Source organism: Stegostoma tigrinum, chromosome 5 (genome assembly GCF_030684315.1).
Source record: "Stegostoma tigrinum isolate sSteTig4 chromosome 5, sSteTig4.hap1, whole genome shotgun sequence".
Lineage (NCBI taxonomy): Eukaryota > Metazoa > Chordata > Chondrichthyes > Orectolobiformes > Stegostomatidae > Stegostoma > Stegostoma tigrinum.
In genome coordinates, this window is record NC_081358.1 from 61,319,398 (window position 1) to 61,339,164 (window position 19,767).

Sequence of the window (19,767 nt, forward strand, 5' to 3'; positions counted from 1 at the left end):
TCTTTTTCTGTAAACCCACAAACCCTACTGTCCCAGCTGACCCATTGTCTCTGCCTGCTCCTGCCCCACTAAACTTATCTCCAATTACCTGACTCCGTTTTCTCCCCCAGGTCCAGGAACTCCCACCTACATCTGGGACACCACCCATGCCCTCCACCTTCTCCGAGGCTTTCAATTCCGTGGCTCCCAACACCTCATCTTCAGTCTGGATGTCCATTCCCTGTGCACTTGCATTCCCCATGCAGATGGCCTAAAAGCCCTTTGCTTCTTCCTCTCCCACAGGCCCAACCAATACCCCTCCACCGACACCCATATCCGCTTAACCAAGCTCATCCTTACACTTAACAACTTCTTCTTCAACTCCTCCCACTTCCTACAGACTAAGGGGGTAGCCACGGGAACTCCCATCGGCCCAATCTATACCTGTCTCTTCGTAGGATACAGTCCCTCTTCCACAGCTACACTGGCACTATCCCCACCTCTTCCTCTGTTACATTGATTGTTGTATTGGCACTGCCTTGTGCTTCCATGAGGAGCTTAAGACAGAATCCCTACGGTACGCAAACTGGCCTTTTGGCCCAACAAGTCCACTCCAACCCTTGGAGCATTGCACCCAGACCTATCCCCTTATAACCCACCTAAGCTAAGCATCCCTGAACATATGGGGAATTGAGCATAGCCAATCCACCTCACCTGCTCATCTTTGTACTGTGGGAGGAAACCCACGCTGACACAGAGGGAATGTGCAATCTCCAAACAGACGGTTGCCCAAGGGTGGAATTGAACCCAGGTCCCTGGCGCCGTGAGGCAGCAGTGCTAGCCACTGAGCCACCATGCTGCCCCTTAAACAGTTCATCATCTTTACTAACACCTTTTACCCCAACCTCAAGTTCACCTGGACCATCTCTGATAACTCTGTCTTCTTCCTGGACCTCTCCGTCTCCATCTCTGGTGATTGCTTTGAAACCGATATCTATTTCAAACCCACTGACTCCCACAGCTACCGAGACTATGCGTCCTGTCGCCCACCTTCCTGCAAAATGCGACCCCCTTCTCCCAATTCCTCTGCCTCCGCCACATCTGTTCCCAAGTTCGTGTGTTCCAATCCTGGACATCCCAGATGTCCTCTTATTTCAAGGACCTCAACTTCCCCCTTTGGTGGTCGAAAATGTTCTTGACCACATCTCTGCCCTCATATCCCCTCCCCGCAACAGAAACAAAGACAGAATTCCCCTTGTCCTCACATATCATCCCATTAACTTCCTGATTCAATGTATCATTTGCTGACACCTACAATTTGACCTCACAACCAAGGATATATTCTGTCCCCACTCCGGGACTCCCTCGTCCGCACCACACTCCCCATAAGCCCCACCACTTGCGGCACCTTTCTCTGCAACTGCAGGAAGTGCTACACCTGCCCCTACACCTCCCCATCAATCCCCACCCTTTCACTTCCATCCAAGGCACTAAACAAACATTTCACATAAGACAGAGGTTCGCCACATCCATCGATGTGGCTTATTGTACCCACTGTTCCCGATGTGACCTTCTCTACATCAGTGAGACCAAGCAGATGCTTGCAGACCGCTTTGTTGAGTGCCTGTGCTCTGTTCGCGACAAACAACAACACCTTACGGCCACAAACCTTTTCAACTCCCCCTCTCGCCCCTTGGACGACATGTCCATCCTGGGCCTCCTACAGTACCACAATGACGCCACTTGGAAACTGGAGGAGCAACATCTCATATTCTGCCTTGGGACCCTACAACCCAATGGTCTCAATGTGGCCCTTCCCATTTTTAAAATCTCCCCACCACCGCCATCACCAACAACCCACCCCCTGACCTCATCCCATGACCAACCTTCCCTCTCATCCCTGCCTCCTTGATCTGATCCAACCTGTCCATCTTCTCTCCCACCTCTCTGCTCCTATCACCTCACTGACTGACCTGCACTCACCTATAGAGATAATGGGAACTGCAGATGCTGGAGATCCAAGATAACAAAGTCTGAAGCTGAATGAACACAGCAGGCCAAGCAGCATTTTAGGAGCACAAAAGCTGACATTTCGGACCTAGACCCTTCATCGGAGAGGGTTCTGAAATAAATAGGGAGAGAGGGGGAGGTGGACCGAAGATGGATAGAGAAGATGGGTGGAGAGGAGAGTATAGGTGGGGAGTGAGGGAGAGAATAGGTCACTCTGGGGAGGACGGACAGGTCAAGGAGGCTGGATGAGGTTAGTAGGTAGGAAATGGAGGTGCGGCTTGAGGTGGGAGGAGGGGATAGGTGAAAGGAAGAACAGGTTAGGGAGGCGGGGAAAAAGCTGGGCTGGTTTTGGGATGCAGTGGGGGAAGGGGAGATTTTGAAGCTTGTGAAGTGCAAATTGATACCATTGGGCTGCAGGGTTCCCAAGCGGAATTATGAGTTGCTGTTTCTGCAACCTCCTCCTGATTTATTCTCCTGCAGAATAACTATTTTCAGGGAATATGTTGATTTTTATGGCATTATGGCACTGCAGGAGGCCCAGGATGGACATGTCGTCTTAGGACTGGGAGGGGGAGTTAAAAAGGTTTTGCGACTCGGGTAACTCCCCCTCTTATTCCTTAGACAACATGTCCATCATGGGCCTCCTGCAGTGCCATAATGCCATAAAAATCAACATATTCCCTGAAAATAGTAATTCTGCAGGAGAATAAATCAGGAGAAAATCAGGGCAAGTAAAAAACATGATAGATAATCATGGGGGACATTAATCTTTTACGTAGATTGGGAAAATCAAATTGCCATGAGGGAAATATCTGTAGATTAGATTAGATTAGATTCCCTACAGAGTGGAAACAGGCCCTTTGGCCCAACAAGTACATGCCGCCCCTTGGAGCGTCCCACCCAAACCCATCCCCTTATAACCCACACACCCCTGAACACTATGGGCAATTTAGCATGGCCAACCCACCTAACCTGCATATCTTTGGACTGTGGGAGGAAACCGGGAGCACCCGGAGGAAACCCAAGCAGACACGGGGAAAATGTGCAAACTCCACACAGTTACCCGAGGCTGGAATCAAACCTGGGTCCCTGGCGCTGCGAGGCTGCAGTGCGAACCACCTGAGCCACCGTACCACCCAGTATATTTGGGAAAATTTATTGGGGCATTTATTTTGTCACCCCAACCAGTAATCAATCTATTTTCGATCTTCTAATCTGATGTGAAGCAGGGTTAATAAATGATCACAGAGTAAAAGACCCACCAGGGAATAGAATTTAGTATTCAGTTTGTGAGTAGGAAACTTGGCTTGGAATCAAACCCTCTCTGATGAAGGGTCTAGGCCTGAAACGTCAGCTTCTGTGCTCCTGAGATGCTGCTGGGCCCGCTGTGTTCATCCAGCCTCACATTTTATTATCTTGGCTTGGAATCAATTGTGCTTAAAACTGTAATTACAAAGCAATGAGGGCAAAGATGGCTGGGATGGACTGTGAGATGACTAACAGGAAAGTTGGTTGAAGAACAATGGCAGATAATTTAAGGAAATACTTGTTGACTCACAACAAAAGTGTATCTGAGTGAGGAAGAAGGATTCTAGGATGTGTTTAAAGCAAGAAACTATGGGGAACATTAAATTGAAATAAAGTGTATGTACAATGTGGCAGAAATTAGTGGTAAAAGAGAAGATTAGGCAAATGTTAAAAAGCAATGAAAGATTACAAAAAGAGAAAATAAACTTTGAGTGTAGACTAATGAGTAATGTAAAAAAGAAAATAATTTATTTAAATATGTAAAAGGAGGGAAAGAGACCAAAGTGAACTTGGGCCCTTCAGAGAATGAAACTGGGGAACAAATAAGGTGGAATAATGAAATGCTAGAGAAGTTAAATAGGTACTTTGTATCAGTCTTCATAGTGGAACACACTAACAGCATTCCTGAAATACTGTGTAATCCAAGAGGCAAAAGCGAGGGTGGAAATAAACACAACAACTATCACTGGAGAAGAAGTACTAGGGAAATAAAGACCGCTAAGTCCTTTGGACTGGATGGTTTGCAGCCCTGGATTTTAAAGAAAGTACGGACAAAGATAATGGATACGTTAGAAATACTCTTCCAAGAATCCTTGGATTCTGGCAAAAGTCACAGAGGATTGGGAAACAGCCAGTGTAATACTGTTATTCCAAAATTGAGGGGGACAGAAAGAAGTAATCTTGTGTCACTTAAAGCTTATAAAGGATGTACACAGATGTACACAGATCCTTGAAAGTTGCCACCCAGGTTGATAGGGCTGTTAAGAAGGCATACAGTGTTTTAGCTTTTATTAATAGAGGGATTGAGTTCCGGAACCAAAAGGTTATGGTGAAGCTGTACAAAACTCTGGTGCGGCCGCACTTGGAGTATTGTGTACAGTTCTGGTCACCGCATTATAAGAAGGATGCGGAAGCTTTGGAAAGGGTGCAGAGGAGATTTACTAGGATGTTGCCTGGTATGGAGGGAAGGTCTTACGAGGAAAGGCTGAGGGACTTGAAGCTGTTTTCATTAGTGAGAAGAAGGTTGAGAGGTGACTTAATTGAAACATATAAAATAATCAGAGGGTTGGATAGGGAGAGCCTTTTGCCTAGGATGGTGATGGCGAGCACGAGGGGGCATAGCTTTAAATTGAGGGGTGAAAGATATAGGACAGATGTCAGAGATAGTTTCTTTACTCAGAGTAGTAAGGGAATGGAACGCTTTGCCTGCAACGGTAGTAGATTCACCAACTTTAGGTACATTTAAGCCGTCATTGGACAAGCATATGGACGTACATGGAATAGTGTAGGTTAGATGGGCTTGAGATTGGTATGACAGGTCGGCACAACATCGAGGGCTGAAGGGCCTGTACTGTGCTGTAATGTTCTATGTTCTAGCAGAGTATTTAGAAGTGCATAATGTATTCAAGCAGAGTCACCATGTCGTCATGAAGGGAAAATGATGCTCAGCAAATTTATTGAGGAGGTAATAAGTATGATAGATACAGGGAAATTAGAAGATATACAGGGGTTTGATTAGATGCCACAAGTGAGACGACTTAGTAAGATAAAAGCCCATGGTATTGGGACTAGTAAATTAAATAATTAAACTGATCACGGGAGTAGACTTGAATGGGCTGAATAGCTTGCTTCTGCTTTATCTTCTGGTGTTATGGTCAAATTTTGCAACTGTGGAAACACTGCTGTTCTGTTTTCTGAATCTCATTAGGTGGATTTAGAAATATGTAATTTGGCAGCATTTGTCTGAGACTTCTAAGGAAGACTTGACATTAAAGAGACTGGAAATGCAATATTACTAAAAGCCTAACTTCTTACATGTTGATAATCGTTAACAATGAACATGTTTCTTTGTCTGATGAAACTTTTGCAGGATTAAACATCTATGTCTATCAATTATTGCTGTCACTGCTTCTGTGTAACTGTCATGAGGAATGCAAAGAAAGGGAAACTAGTGATTCCTTCAACTTCGAGTTTCTTTCTCAGTTAATTAACCTTCCCTCTGCCTGTCTTATGGCTTTGTGGGAATTAAGTCCTGTCTCTGTGGCTTACAGTTGCTTAATTAGATGTTGTAACATGTAATTATAATCCTATGGTACCCAGTGTAAAAAAAATACCTGATTATTACAAGTACCTGGAAAATGGACAATTCCTTTGTCTCCTTGAATTGGTACTAAGGAAAGTAAATTCCTTTATCCATTCGAATGTGTCTTTTGGGTGATGAACTGGATCTAAACCGTTTCTTTCAATCTCCTTTATATTTTCTCTGGACTCTACTGCGACTGAATAAGTATAAATTTCCTACCACTAAAAATGGGAAAGAACATGGCCATTGTCTTTGACCTCCATCACGTACTCAATCACTTGATATCCAATCCACTTCTTTGTCTGATGTCTTCAGTTCCACCAAACCTTCTGAAATATTCATTCCTAGCATCAATTGGACTTGTTACTTCTACATTTTTACCATGTCACTTGCTGAAACCCTTATCCATGAAGTTACAACCTCTAAGCGTGACTAGCATTGTGCACTTCTCCCTGGGCTCCCATTTCTCCCATTTTCACAGCATAAGAAGTCTGTTGTCCCTATCTAACCTTGCATCAAGTCTTGTCCACCCTTCACCTCTGACAGAGTGCTGTAAATGACCATATGTATGCTTCCACTGACCAACCAATGGCAGATAACAGAGGTAATGGTTGACGTGTGCTTATCAAGTAGAGGACTGGCTCCAGTGGGGTTCCACAGGGCTAAATGCTAATTTCCCCTACCTTTGAGATATCTGTTAACAACTTGGAACTTAAATGTAGGGGCACGATTCCGCCACCACCACCATCACCACCACGCGCCTCTCCCCCCCACCCCACCAACAAGCTGTTTGAAGATGACACAAAAATTGCCTATGTGGTTAGTAGCAAGGAGGGAAGCTGTAGGGAGTCTGTTTGGACTGCGTGGGCCGATTCAGCAGACAGAAAGGTGGCAATTAGAATTTAACCTGGAAATTGAGAGGCTACATTTGGAGACATCAAACAAGGCAAAGTAATACTTAATTAAGAGAGAATACTGTGTGGGTATTGAGAAAGTGAGGGACTTTGGGCTAAATTTCCACTGATCCCAGAACGTAGCAGGGCAGATCAACGGATTGGTAAAAGAGGCATATGAATTCCTTAGAGATAATGGGAATGCCCTCGACTGTGTCTCCCACATTTCCCACAATTCATCCCTCATGCCTCGTCCCCGCAATAACTGCCAAAAAAGAATCCCCCTCGTCCTCACATACCATCCTACCAACCTCCGGATCCAACGCATCATCCACCGACACTTCCGCCATCTACAATCCGACCACACGACCAAAGACATTTTTCCATCCCTACCCTTGTCTGCTTTCTGGAGGGTCCACTCTGTCCATGATTGTCCGCTCCACACTCCCCTCCAACCCTACCACACGTGGCACTTTCCCTGGCAACCGCTGGAAGTGTTACACTTGCCCCCACACTACCTCCCTCACCCCCATCCCAGGCCCCAAGATGACTTTCCACATCGAGCAGATGTTCACCTGCACGTCTGCCAATGTGGCATACTGCGTCCGCTGTACCCATTGTAGCTTCTTCTACATCGGGGAAACCAAACGGTGGCTTGGAGACCACTTTGCGAATCGAGTGTAGGTGTTCTGCAATAAGCAACTGCACCTCCCAGCCACGAACCATTTCAACTCCCCATCCCATTCCTTAGACAACATGTCCATCCTGGGCCTCCTGCACTGCCACAACAATGCCACCCGAAGGTTGCAGGAACAGCAACTCATATTCCGCTTGGGAAACCTGCAGCCCTATGTTATCACTGTGGATTTCACAAGTTTCAAAATCTCCCCTCCCCCCACTGCATCCCAAAACCAGCCCAGCTTTTCCCCGCCTCCCTAACCTGTTCTTCCTGTCACCTATCCCTTCCTCCCACCTCAAGCCACACCTCCATTTCCTACCTACTAACCTCATCCCACCCCCTTTACCTGACTTATCCCCTCCCCACCTCCCCACGTACACTCCCCTCCACAGGCTCCATCCTCTTTAACTTGTCGGTCTCCTCTCCACCTATCTTCTCCTTTATCCATCTTCGATCCACCTGTCCCTCTCATGTTATTTATTTCAGAGCCCTCTCCCCCTCCCCCTTTTCTGATGAAGGATCTAGGCTCAAAACATCAGCTTTTGTGCTCCTAAGATGCTGCTTGGCCTGCTGTGTTCATCCAGCTCCACACTTTGTTATCTCATATGAAATCCTTACTTCTTATTAAACAAGGAATAACATACAAGGTTAGGGAGATTGTGCTGGAGCTTTTTAGAAGTGCAGTTAGGTCACAACCTAGTACTCACAGGGGAGCTTGTGGGGTGTACAAAGTGATGAGTGAATAAATTTAGAATTAAGGATTCAGGCTTAGCAGTAGCGAGAACAGTTTTGGAGCCTGTTGGGGAGGTACACGGAGCAGTGAGTATATAAATTTACAGATGAGGACAAATTCACTCATTCCTAATGAAAGAAAGAAAAGGAGTGAAACCACACGAAAGTAGAGAGCTATAAAAAAAAACTTCACTGGTAAGGGAATTAACTTGAGGAACACTTCCTATATCGAGGATTTTTTTTGTTTAAAACAGTGTAAAATTATGTATGGATAAAGGTAGCTGGTAAGACTAAGGAAGTTTAAATCATGGAGGCAAAGGCTGCCAAGTAGAACATATGTCCTGTCATGTGGGGAGTCATGGACCCTACTGCTGTTCAAGATGACCATGTATGCAAGGAGTGCTCCCAACTGCACAAACTTGAGTTCTGGGTTTTGGAGCTTAAACGATGGATGGAAACAATGTGGCACATCCTCAAGGCCAAGAGTTATGTGGACGACACGTTTCGACAGGTGGCCACACTACAGCTGAAGGGACTGGAGGAAAGATGGCAGTCAAGTGAAGCAGGCAGGTCGTGCAAGTATCCCTATGTTCATGCTCATAAATCGGTTTTCAGGGCACTAGTACCTCAAAGGAGCGCAGTCAGAGCCAGGTTTCTAGCATCACAAGCAGTTTGATTACAGAGGAGAGGATAAGGAAAGTAGGAGTAATAGTGGATTTATTAGTTGGGGGTAAATCAGGCATTTTTGTGGCTGCAGATGGTATGTTGCCTCCCTGGTACCTAGTTTAGGGAGGTTACTGAGCAGCTGCAGGCTATGCTTAAGGGGCAGGGAGATAAGAAAAAGTCAAGGTATACATTGTTATCAACTATATAGGTAGAACAAGGTATTACTTCAAGAGTTCAGGGAGCTAGACTGTAGATTAAGAAGCAGAATCTCAAAGGTTTTAAGCTCAGGATTATTCCCAATACCACGTGCCAGTGAGCACAGAAACTGAAAAATAGAGAAGATGAATGTGTAGCTCAAGAACTAGTGAGGAGGGAGAGTTTTAGTTTCTTAGAACACGGGGACATTATTTTGGAAAAGGTGGGACCTCTCATTTCCTGCAAACATGGTCATCTTGACGCAGTTAGGGTCCGTGACTCCCCACATGACAGGGCACACATTCCACTTGGCTGCCTTTGCCTCCATGATTAAAACTTCCTTAACCTTACTAGCTACCTTTATCCATAAACAAATTACACTTTTTAAAAAAAAAATCTGAGATTTAGAGAGAATTCCTCAAGTTGTTCCCTTAAATCAGTGGGAATGAGGAGGCAAACTGTCTGCTGGGTAAAGTCCTTCTGGCGCACAGGAATATGGTTGTGCTGTACTTGTTGGTAGTCAGTCATCACAGCTCCAGGACATCTCTGCATGATTCCTCAAGGTATTGTCCTCGGCCCAACCATCTTCAGTTGCTTCATCTTCACTTTTTGTCCATCATAAGGTCAGAAGTGGGGATGTTCATTGTTAATTGTACAATGTTTATGACTCCGTAGATACTGAAGCAGTCTATGTTCAAGTGCAACAACAGCTGGACAATATCCAGGGATGGACTGACAAGTAGCAAGTAACATTTGTATCTCGCAAATGCCAGGCAATGCCTATGTCCATTAAGAGACAATCTGACCGCTGTTACTTGACATTCACCAGTATTGCCATCACTGAATACCCCACTGTCAACATACTGAAGGTTTCCATTGATCAGAAATTTAAGTGAATTTGCCATGTAAATAGAGTGGCTACACGACCTCACCACACTCTACTCAGATCAATACCCTACCCCCTTCATCCAGGCACTGCCTGTTCTATTCCTATCTCTGGACCTTCAACTTTGTAGTTGCTTTGATTTATCTTTTATCTTTAACAGACCATGGGAGTATTGTCCATTCTCTTGCTGGGACAAATGAGATGCTCATGGATGACCCCTTTTGGACTTGGTGCTTGTGAAGGCAAAACTGCCTCATACTTCATCTGTGCAAGGACAGATTCGGTCATCATCGCAGAAAGCTGTACATGGGGCTCTGACTGTGGGAATTTAGGGAAAGACATGAGACAAGAGGGAGTGTACCTTATGTACAGTCTCAACTTAACAACTGCCCTCCCAAGGCCCACCTGCACATGCATGCCAGCCAAGAGCCAGAGAGATATTTGCTTCATATGAAGGATTTCTTTCATCCTCTTTTAACAAACACAGATTGCAGTCCTTTGGTGGGACTATGCATGCAATCTTTTGCTGCCTGTCTGATGCTCAATGGCTCAGTGTAGATGGCTACCCTATCCATGTAGGTGATAAAAAAAGACAAAGATCTGCAGCACCAAGATGTTTGTGCTGTAGGCAGACTCCTGTAATCTCTGACCTACGGTGTGTACTAGAGTCATAAGAGTTATACAGCGTGGAAGTGGACTCTTCGGTCCAACTTGTGCATGCAGACCAAGTTTCTCAAACTAAACTAGTTCTATTTGCCTGCATTTAGCCCAAATCCCTCTAAACCTTTCCTATTCATGTACCTACCCAAATATATTTTAAATGTTGTGACGGTACCTGCATCAATTACTTTCCCCGACAGTTCATTCTACATACGAACCGCCCTGTGTGCAAAAAAGTTGCCCCTCGGGTCCTTTTAAAACTTTCCTTCTCACCTTAAAAAATATGCCCCCTAGTTTTGAGCTCCCCCATCTTAAGGAAAAGACCCCTGCTGTTCATCTTATCTGTGCCCCTCATGATTTTGTAGACCTCTATAAGGTCACTCCTCTCCCCCAGTACGCCTCAGTGAAAACAGTTCCAGCCTATACAACCTTTCCCTATAACTGAAATCCTCAAGGTTTTGGAGTAGATCTGTAGGTCGGGTTGTGAGTGTTGAGGTTGGTTGGCTCACCGAGCTGGTTTTTGTTTTGCAGACGTTTTGTTACTGTGCTTGGTAACATCCTCAGTGCAGCCTCTGATGAAGCGTTGGTGTATATCCCCACTTGGTTTTTAAACTCTGGGGTCCGTTGCGATGGATTGCCTCACTTCTGGTTTTCCTTCTTAGTGGAATGTATATGGGGTCAAGTTCAATGTGTTTTTTAATAGCCTGCTTCATGGAGTGCCATGCTTGCAGGAATTCTCATGCGTGTCTTTATCTAGCTTGTTCCTGGATCTTGGTGTTTTCCCAGTCGAAGTTGTATACTCTTGTTGTTAGTTCCCTTCCTGTTTGTCCAATGTAGTGTTTCTCGCAGTCACTGCAGGGCATTTTGTAGATGACATTGGTCCTGTCCATGGCGGGGAGTGGGTCTTTAGTTCAGGTGAGCAGTTGTCGTAGGGTTGATGTGGGCTTGTGTGCCACTCTCATGCCCAGAAGTCATAGGAGCCTTGTGGTGAGTTCCAACATGTTCCTGATGTAGAGTAGTGTGATGAGTTTGTTGGGGCGTGTAGAGTACATGAACACCAACGGCCCACAAAAAGACACAACGAATACTCATGCATCTCAATCCACATGGACAAGGAGAACCACCGTTTCGACTGGGACAACACCAAGATCCTGGCACAGGCTACCCAGAGACAAGCACGAGAATTCTGGGAAGCATGGCACTCCACAAGGTATAGTATTAATAAACACATTGAACTCGATCCCATATACATTCCACTACAAAGGAAAAGGGGCAGCGAGGCAATCCATCTCAATGGACCCCAAAGTTTAAAAACCAGGTGGGAAAACACACCAATGCTTCATTGGAGGCTGCACTGAGGGTGTTACCAAGCATGGTAACGAAATGTCTGTAAAACAATGAAATCCTCAAATCCCAGAAAAATCCTGGTAAATCTTTTCTGAACCTTCTCCAGTTTAATAACATCCTTTCTATAGCAGGAGGGCCAGAAGTGTGCACAGTACTCTAAATGTGGCCTCATCAATATCCTGTCCAAAAATGTGACAGAGTCTCACGTTATTTCTGTTACCTTCATGAATAATCCCAAAGCACAGTATTTGTGTCCAGCTAAACAAAACCTCAAGTGTGTAGAGCATCTCCATTGATACACTTCACTTCTGTCTTTGTTGTGAACCTGGGCTTCCGTTCAGTCTACTGCTCGCCATTTGTCACCTCATCTACTTGCCGAGGAGGTCCCACTGAACTATGAATAGTGTGCAGGAGACAGTGCTTCATTAGAATATGTGATCACCTTTAGGAAATATTTGCTCTTCTACCAACTACAGAACAAAAGTTGAGTTAGAACCTCCTGAACAGTGAATCATTAGAGTTGAATCATTAAATTGAGGCCCAAACTCTTAGGTGGATGTTTAAGAACTGAGGGTACTACTTTGAAGAAGAGTAGGGGTGTTATCCTAGATGTCCTCGCCTGTAGGCAACTATCAATTAACGTGGCAAAAACAGATCATCTTACACATGGCTGCTTATGTGAATTGTGCACAAATTGGCTTCTGTGTTTCCTGATTTAGAACAGTGACTACACTTCAAAACTACTTTTTTGGATGTTATGCCACTTTTGGATGTCCTGGGTTCATGACAGATGCTTTGTAAGTTCATGCATTTCTTTTTGGCTCTACTCAAGCTCCACCCACTGTTCTGATCTGAAGGACATGTGAGAAATAAAAAGCCTGGATTAAAACTGATTTTGGATAAAGATTTCACAATTGTCATTATGTTAATGCTCATCTTTCAGTTCTTGGTGACTGTGAATTAGAATCAGCATTTACTTTGTATCATATGAAAGTGTTATGAATTCTTATATTGGAGACCCACTACCTCTGCCTCCAGACAGTGGTCAGACCTTGTGCCATGTCCATGGCTGCCTCATCCTCAGCATTCAGTGTTGGTGTTATTAGAGGGCAGTTCCCAGACCTTAGACTAGGCCTGGAGTTCTTGCAGTGGATTTTGTTGACAAGATGGATTGAAATTATTGTGACTGTGATGGGTAACAGGTGACATTAGGCTTGGCAGCTTGGATATAGAGGTGAGAATTCATTTGGGGAGAGGAACATGTGGAGCTGTGAGGAATTCTGACCGGAGGTGTGTTGTACAAGATGTTGGAGATGTAGGATAGCATCCACTTCCTCCACATTTGCTTTGTCTGAGAAGATGGCCTCCTCTCATCTGTCGAAACAAGTTTTATTCGTGCACTCATAGCCTGTCGCATGACCAGAAGGGAAGCGCTAGAGAATTTGATTGTCCTTCCAGTCTTATGAATCCATCCTCATTCTTGCTCTATCCTCTACTATGGATCAAATTTGATGTCCACCATGGTCCCCAGCCATCCTCTGACAGATGCAACACATCATCAATCTAACAACATCTGCATGGGAAACCTGAGAGCAGAATGCTAATATCAGCGTTCAGTTCCTAAGTACCAGATTTTCAACCCACTTCTATTCTCATGCTGCAGCGAGAGCAGCAAGGCAAAGATTCTGACCTTATGGTCTTTAAAGTTAATTCTTATTTGAAATTTATATGTAGCTGCATTTTCAGATATATTGTTATTCTCATGACAACACATCCACTCTGCCAACCCCCCCATCCCAGATCTGAGACATTATTCAGTCTTTGGACCATCTACAACTCCAAGTATTACCTGCAGCAGTAAACCTGGAAGTATCCAAGGTAATTTCCACACAGAGGAGAGTTTTGCTGCACTTATCACCATGTTGTTCACTGAATTGTCATTTAATTTGCTTTCAGATGCAGTGGTTCAAAATAATTGAACTGTGAAAAAAATTGACAAACAGGTTTGCAATGTCACCCTTTGAGAATACATGACAGGATCTTTTTGGCACACTATTCCACAATTTCCTATACATTGATTTTAATAGATGAAGGTCGTGGTGAGTGTACAACTGAATTCTCAGAGGATCTGCTCCAGTGCTGTAAACCTACAAGGACTAGGCACTGGAAGTTGAGCTTAGCATGAGCACCTCACTTTTCTTTTTCTGGCTGGTGCAGGCATTATTGGCTGAAAGGCATTCACCTGTGCTGTGACTTTTTCATGTTTTATAGTCGTCAAAAAATACTCATTTATTAATCATTAAATGCAAGTCATATGTTAATACATTTTCTCCTGATTTAAAAGCAAGTGTGTTTGTTGCACCTTTAGCCAATTTTTACAGTGTGCACATAGGAGAATGACTTCATAAAAGTATGACCTAGTTATGTGATTCTGGTGAAAGGTACGGAGTCTCTTGGTTAAAGCAGAGCAGTATTTGGATGACTTTTAAACGTTTGCTTCTTTTTTTTCTGTCTTTCCTGAAGGGATATTCCCCGGATACCAGACAGCACACGTGGACAGCTAGAGTCAAGTAAGCATGATTTCTTTCTCTTCAGTTCAGTACAATTTCCTTCTTTTAGCAAACTAAAAAATCACCACTGAATGAACAAAATCCAAGTCGATAATTACTCATACGTGCAATATGACTGCAAAATTCTACCTTTTCTTCAGTCTCAAAAGAAAATAGTCAATTTCACTCGTGGCATGAAGTCAAAGTCATTTCACCTTTCTCTATTGTAATAAACAGTTTCAAGAGATATTCTTTAATTATTTAAGACCTCTACTGTCAATATCTAACACTCAGACATCTCCCTGAGTTGTAGATATTTGATGGATATGATTAAAATCTTTTTCACTATTGAGATTGTTTCATAAATGCTGGTACACAGTACAGATATTGAATAAACAGACAATTAGAAACCAAATATTTTCTAATCAAACATAGAAGTTGCAAACTAATAAAATCACCACTAAATGAACATAGTCCAAGTTTCTTAGGCACTGCACAGCCTCCTTGTGACTAGCAAGCGCGCATGAAGCAATGACCAAACAGCCCCACATGCTAAACGGTGGAGAATACTAACAGGAGATGTCCATTGTTTTAGCTTGAAATCAGCATTAGGTCTTCTGCAAGTGCAAATATATGGCTTAGTATGCTTCAGGACCTTCTAATAATTTCTGATATGATCTGAGGTGCCTACTGATCCCGTACAAAATCATCTTGAAATACTATGTAGGCCAAACAAAAAAGTTACTCATCATCATTTGGGGTGGCAGGACGGTGCGGTGGCTCAATCGTTAGTGCAGCTGCCTCACAGCACTAGAGACCCGGGTTCAATTCCACCCTCGGGCAACTGTCTGTGTGGAGTTCGCACTTTCTCCCCATGTCTGTGTGGGTTTCCTGTGAGTGCCCAGTTTCCAAAGATGTGCAGACTAGGTGGATTGGGCATGCTAAATTGCCCATGGTGTTCAGGGATGTGTGGATTATGTGGGTTATAGGGGATGTTTCTGGGTGGGATACTCCAAGGGTCAGTGTGGATTTGTTGGGCTTAATTGCCTCTTTCCACACTGTAGGGATTCTGTGATAAACAATGCTGTTCTACGTTCTAAATGTCCCAACGTCTGACATCCAAGCATAGGCCCCAAACCCTAAGCTCTCACCTGGCCTTCAGACACCTCTCCTCATCCTGCCTTTTCCTCTCCCAATGGAGGTTATTAATGGATTAGTCAGATGGGCTGAGCAGTGGCAGGTGGGATTCAAGGCAGAGAAGATGCCTTTGTTAGCTGAGGCATGGAATAAGAGTGAAGGGTTTATGCATAAAGAGGGTGGATAGGAAAGCAGTCTTTCCATTTACAGAAAGTTCAAAAATCAGAAGTCATAGATTAAAGTTAAGAGATAGAAGGCTAAGAGGAGAGTTGACTAGAGAAGTTTTCGCTCACAGGTAGTGGGAATCTGGAACTCACTGCTTGAACATAGGTTGAGTCAGAAACTTTCATTGTTTAAGCTTGTTCAGATATTCACTTGCATCATCACAATCTTCAGGGTGATTGGCAAAAAGCTAGATAATAGGATTAGTGTAGTCAAATCTTTGTTGTCTTGTACAAACATGCTGGGTAGAATGGCCTCCTCCTTTGCTCTAAATGTCTGAATTAACATCATTAATCTCAGTTTATAAAAGCCTCCAGCACTTGAGGGAAAATAGCTCCAGTTTATTCAGCCTCTCCGTCTAATTCAAACCCTCCAATCCTGGAAACATCCCTGTAAATCTTTTCTGAACCCATTCAAGTTTCATAACGTTCTTCCTAAATCAGGGAGACCAGAATTGCACGGATATTCCAGTAATGGCCTAACAGATGTCCTGTACAGCTGCAACGTAACCTTCCAACTCCAGTGCTCAATGCACTGACCAATAAAGGCAAGCATACCAAACGCTGCCTTCGCTATTCTTTCTAGCTGTGACTCCTCTTTCGAGGAACTATGAATCTGTGCTCCAAGGTCTCTTTGTTCAGCAACATTCCCCAGGACCTTCCCATTCAGTGTATATGTCCTGCTGTGATTTGTCTTTCCAAAATGCAGCTGCTCACATTTATTTAAATTAAACTCCATCTGTCACTCCCTGGCTGATTGGATGAGTCAGTCAAGAACACATTGCATTCTGGGGTAACCTTTTTTGTGCATTACACCTCCAATTTTGGTGTCATCTGCAAACTTACTAACTATGTTCACATCCAAATCATTCACATAAATGATAAAAAGCAGTAGACCTAGCACCGATTCTTGTGGCACTCCACTGGCCACGAGGCCTCCAGTCTGAAAAGCACCCCTCTCTCGGTCTCTTTTGACGTAACAGCCCTGTTCACATCCATCAACGTCAACCTAGCCAAAGAAACACTGACTACACTATTAGAAGAACCAAAGACACATACACCAGACACCAGCAAGGACAACATCATCAAGCTAGTGGACCATTGCCTTACCACCCACTTCACTTTCAATAACAAAACCTCCAGACAAACCAACGGTACACTCATGGGATCGCCGATATCAGGGTTCTTAGCAGAGGGAGTAATGCAGAGACTCGAACAAACAGCTCTGCCAATCATCCAACCCAAACTTTGGGTCCACTATGTGGATGACACCTTTGTCATCACTAAACAAAACAAATTAGAGGAAACCTTCAAGACCATCAATAATACCCTTACTGGCATAACATTCACAAAAGAGGAGGAAAACAACAACAAACTGCCATTCCTAGATGTCACAGTAGAGCGAACAGCCAATGGGGAACTTCAAACCAGCGTCTACAGGAAAACAACACATACGGACCAAATACTGAACTAGAGGAGCAACCGTCCCAACACCCACAAACGAAGCTGCATTAGAACATTATTCCAACGAGCCATGACACACTGCAGCACACTATGCAGAGCAGAGAAAAATCACCTAAACAGCGTATTCAAAAAGAATGGGTATCCTATGAATACAGTCCGCCGATTCCTCAGCAATAAACCCAAACAAACAGACAAAACGGGCTCAGAAACCATAACCACTCTCCCCTACATCAAAGACATTTCCGAAATGACTGCCAGACTACTCGGACCTCTTGGCATCAGGTAGCCCACAAACCCACCAACACACTAAAACAGCAGCTAATGAACTTAAAAAGACCCTATACAGACAACAAACAAAACAAACGTCATCTACAAAATACCTTGCAAAAACTGTGACAAACACTACATGGGACAAACTGGCAGAAAGCTAGCCACCAGAATACATGAACATCAACTAGCCACAAAACGACATGACCCACTATCACTTGTATCCTTACATACAGATGAGGAAGGACACCACTTTGATTGGGACAACACATCCATCCTAGGACAAGCCAAACAGAGACACACACGAGAATTCCTAGAAGCATGGCATTCCAACCGGAACTCCATCAACAAACATATTGATTTGGAGACAATCTACCATCCCCTGAGAAAAAGAACAGGAAATGACATCACCAACGCAGGAAATGACATGACCAACCCAAGGAAACCTAACCAGATAAATAGAAAGTGGGACATAACACCAGCGCTCACTGATGATGTTACCTAGAATGGTGACGAAACGTCTGAAAACTAACCTTCCAGCTCAGCGAGCCAACTCACATCCAGATCTTTCTCACCTTCTTAAGATGGTGGGGAGGCACAGTGGCTCAGTGGTTAGTGCTGCTGCCACACAGCACAGGTGTTCCAGGTTCAATTTCACCCTTGGGCAACTGTCTGTGGGGAGTTTGCATGTTCTCCACGTGTCTCTGTGGGTTTCCTCTGGGTGCTCTAGTTTCTTCCCACCGTCCAAAGATGTGCAGGCTACGTGGATCAGCCATGCCAAATTGCCTGTAGAGTTCAGGGATGTGTTGATTAGGTAGGTTATAGATAAGTCTGAGTGGGATGCTGTGAGGTTCAGCATGGACTTATTGGGCCAAATGGCTAGTTTCTAACTGTAGGGATTCAATGATTTAAGACTACAGAGTGATGCTAACCCTTAATAGCCATAGTCAGTATAAATGATGCTGCTCTCAGTAATAACGGTTAAAATAATATGCTTTGACTATAATTCATGCATACTATAATGCTTGCCACAGTTTAGAAGGAATGATGTTAAATGTGGCAGACTTGACAACGCATACTGAGGAAACAGATTGGTCTATCAAAATTTTAATTATTGAGAATCAAAAACCCAAACCTTGAGATGTAGATTATTTGTTCACCAATCATAACTGAAACATCTAAAAACCCTTGCTTATAAAACATGAATTCAGTTTTTCTTTCCAGAACATTCCTTTTCACTTAATTTAAATTAAATCTTCTGTACTGTTTCTGTAACCTTTCTCAGACACCCATGACTACACATAAATGACAAAAATTGAACAGATCCCTATCTCACAGTGCAAAGGTTTTTGGTCAATTGATTTATATGAATATTGGATCACCTTTATACAAGAGTTCTAAAATTGTGAATAATGAATTATGCATTTGCAGTCTTCCCTCCATCAGATTACACATCTTCTCTATTAAAAGTATTTTTGTTTTAAAGCACAATTATTTGTCACCCTATTTACTTCTACTTTTGGAAACAGAATTCAGTGAGGTAAATCACCTATGTTCCAGCATAACCTTCTCAGTATTAGTAACCTCCCTCCCTGTTTTTGTCCAGAAGTAAGTTTAGCTTTTCGTCATTATTTAAATATTTGTAATTTCTTTCATTTCTGTGTTTATATTTAAAGTTTACTTTCAAACTCATTACACCTATTAAAATGTGCATTCACTCCGTCTAAATACGCAAGAGGAAAAGTAAATTATAACAGTTAATAATGACCACTTCAAAACACAGGTTCGAGTTCCTTTGAGTCTCAGAAGATGGAACGTACCTCTATTTCTGTCACATGCCCCATGAGTCCTGGAATGTTGCGAGATGCTCCACAGTTCCTGCCTGGACAGCTTTCAGTATGTAAACACTATATATTATTATCATTATATCATATATTGTGTTTTCTTATATTAATTAGCTGAGATTCATGACTCAGATTTGGTAGTCATAGATGCTAATTTCTACACACACAATATTATACTTTATATTAAGTGGTATTGGTGAAATTGCAATACATGGTAATATTTCAGTCCGGAAGTGAGTGTAGTTTGGGTAACCAAGAACAGTTTCTATTTACCACAAATGCTTTTGATTTAAGTTGGAAATATATCTATAAAACCCTTTTGAGTTATTTTGATGTTGTTAGTGACTGAACATCCTGGTGCATGGTTATAAGCAGCAAAGGACCAGATGTTTCTTACAACAAGGACTACTTGTTGTAAACTTGTCCTTAGCAAAATGCTTTGCTTCATCCATGGTCAATAGTGCACGAGCTGAGCTCCCTCCAGTGTTGATCATATTGAAATCAGTTAAGGGGTATGTAGGACTTAGTGCTTGCATTTGATGGAAGGGTGCAAGCACCACTATTGATGTACTTTTAGCGCTCACCTGATTGATGCAGTGTAAATATCTAATGGCCATCTAGCCTTGTG

General features: G+C 43.4%; 1 protein-coding gene across 6 annotated transcripts in view; it reads left to right on the forward strand.

Annotated features, from left to right (window-relative positions):
- rims2a (regulating synaptic membrane exocytosis 2a) overlaps positions 1-19,767 on the forward strand; it is a 908,436-nt gene that overhangs the window by 518,884 nt on the left and 369,785 nt on the right. For all 6 annotated transcript variants that reach the window (XM_048528687.2, XM_048528689.2, XM_048528688.2 and 3 more), the window contains 2 exons: positions 14,181-14,227; positions 19,079-19,191. In XM_048528687.2, the coding sequence (XP_048384644.2) occupies positions 14,181-14,227; positions 19,079-19,191 (160 nt within the window). The remainder of the gene's footprint in view (positions 1-14,180; positions 14,228-19,078; positions 19,192-19,767) is intronic.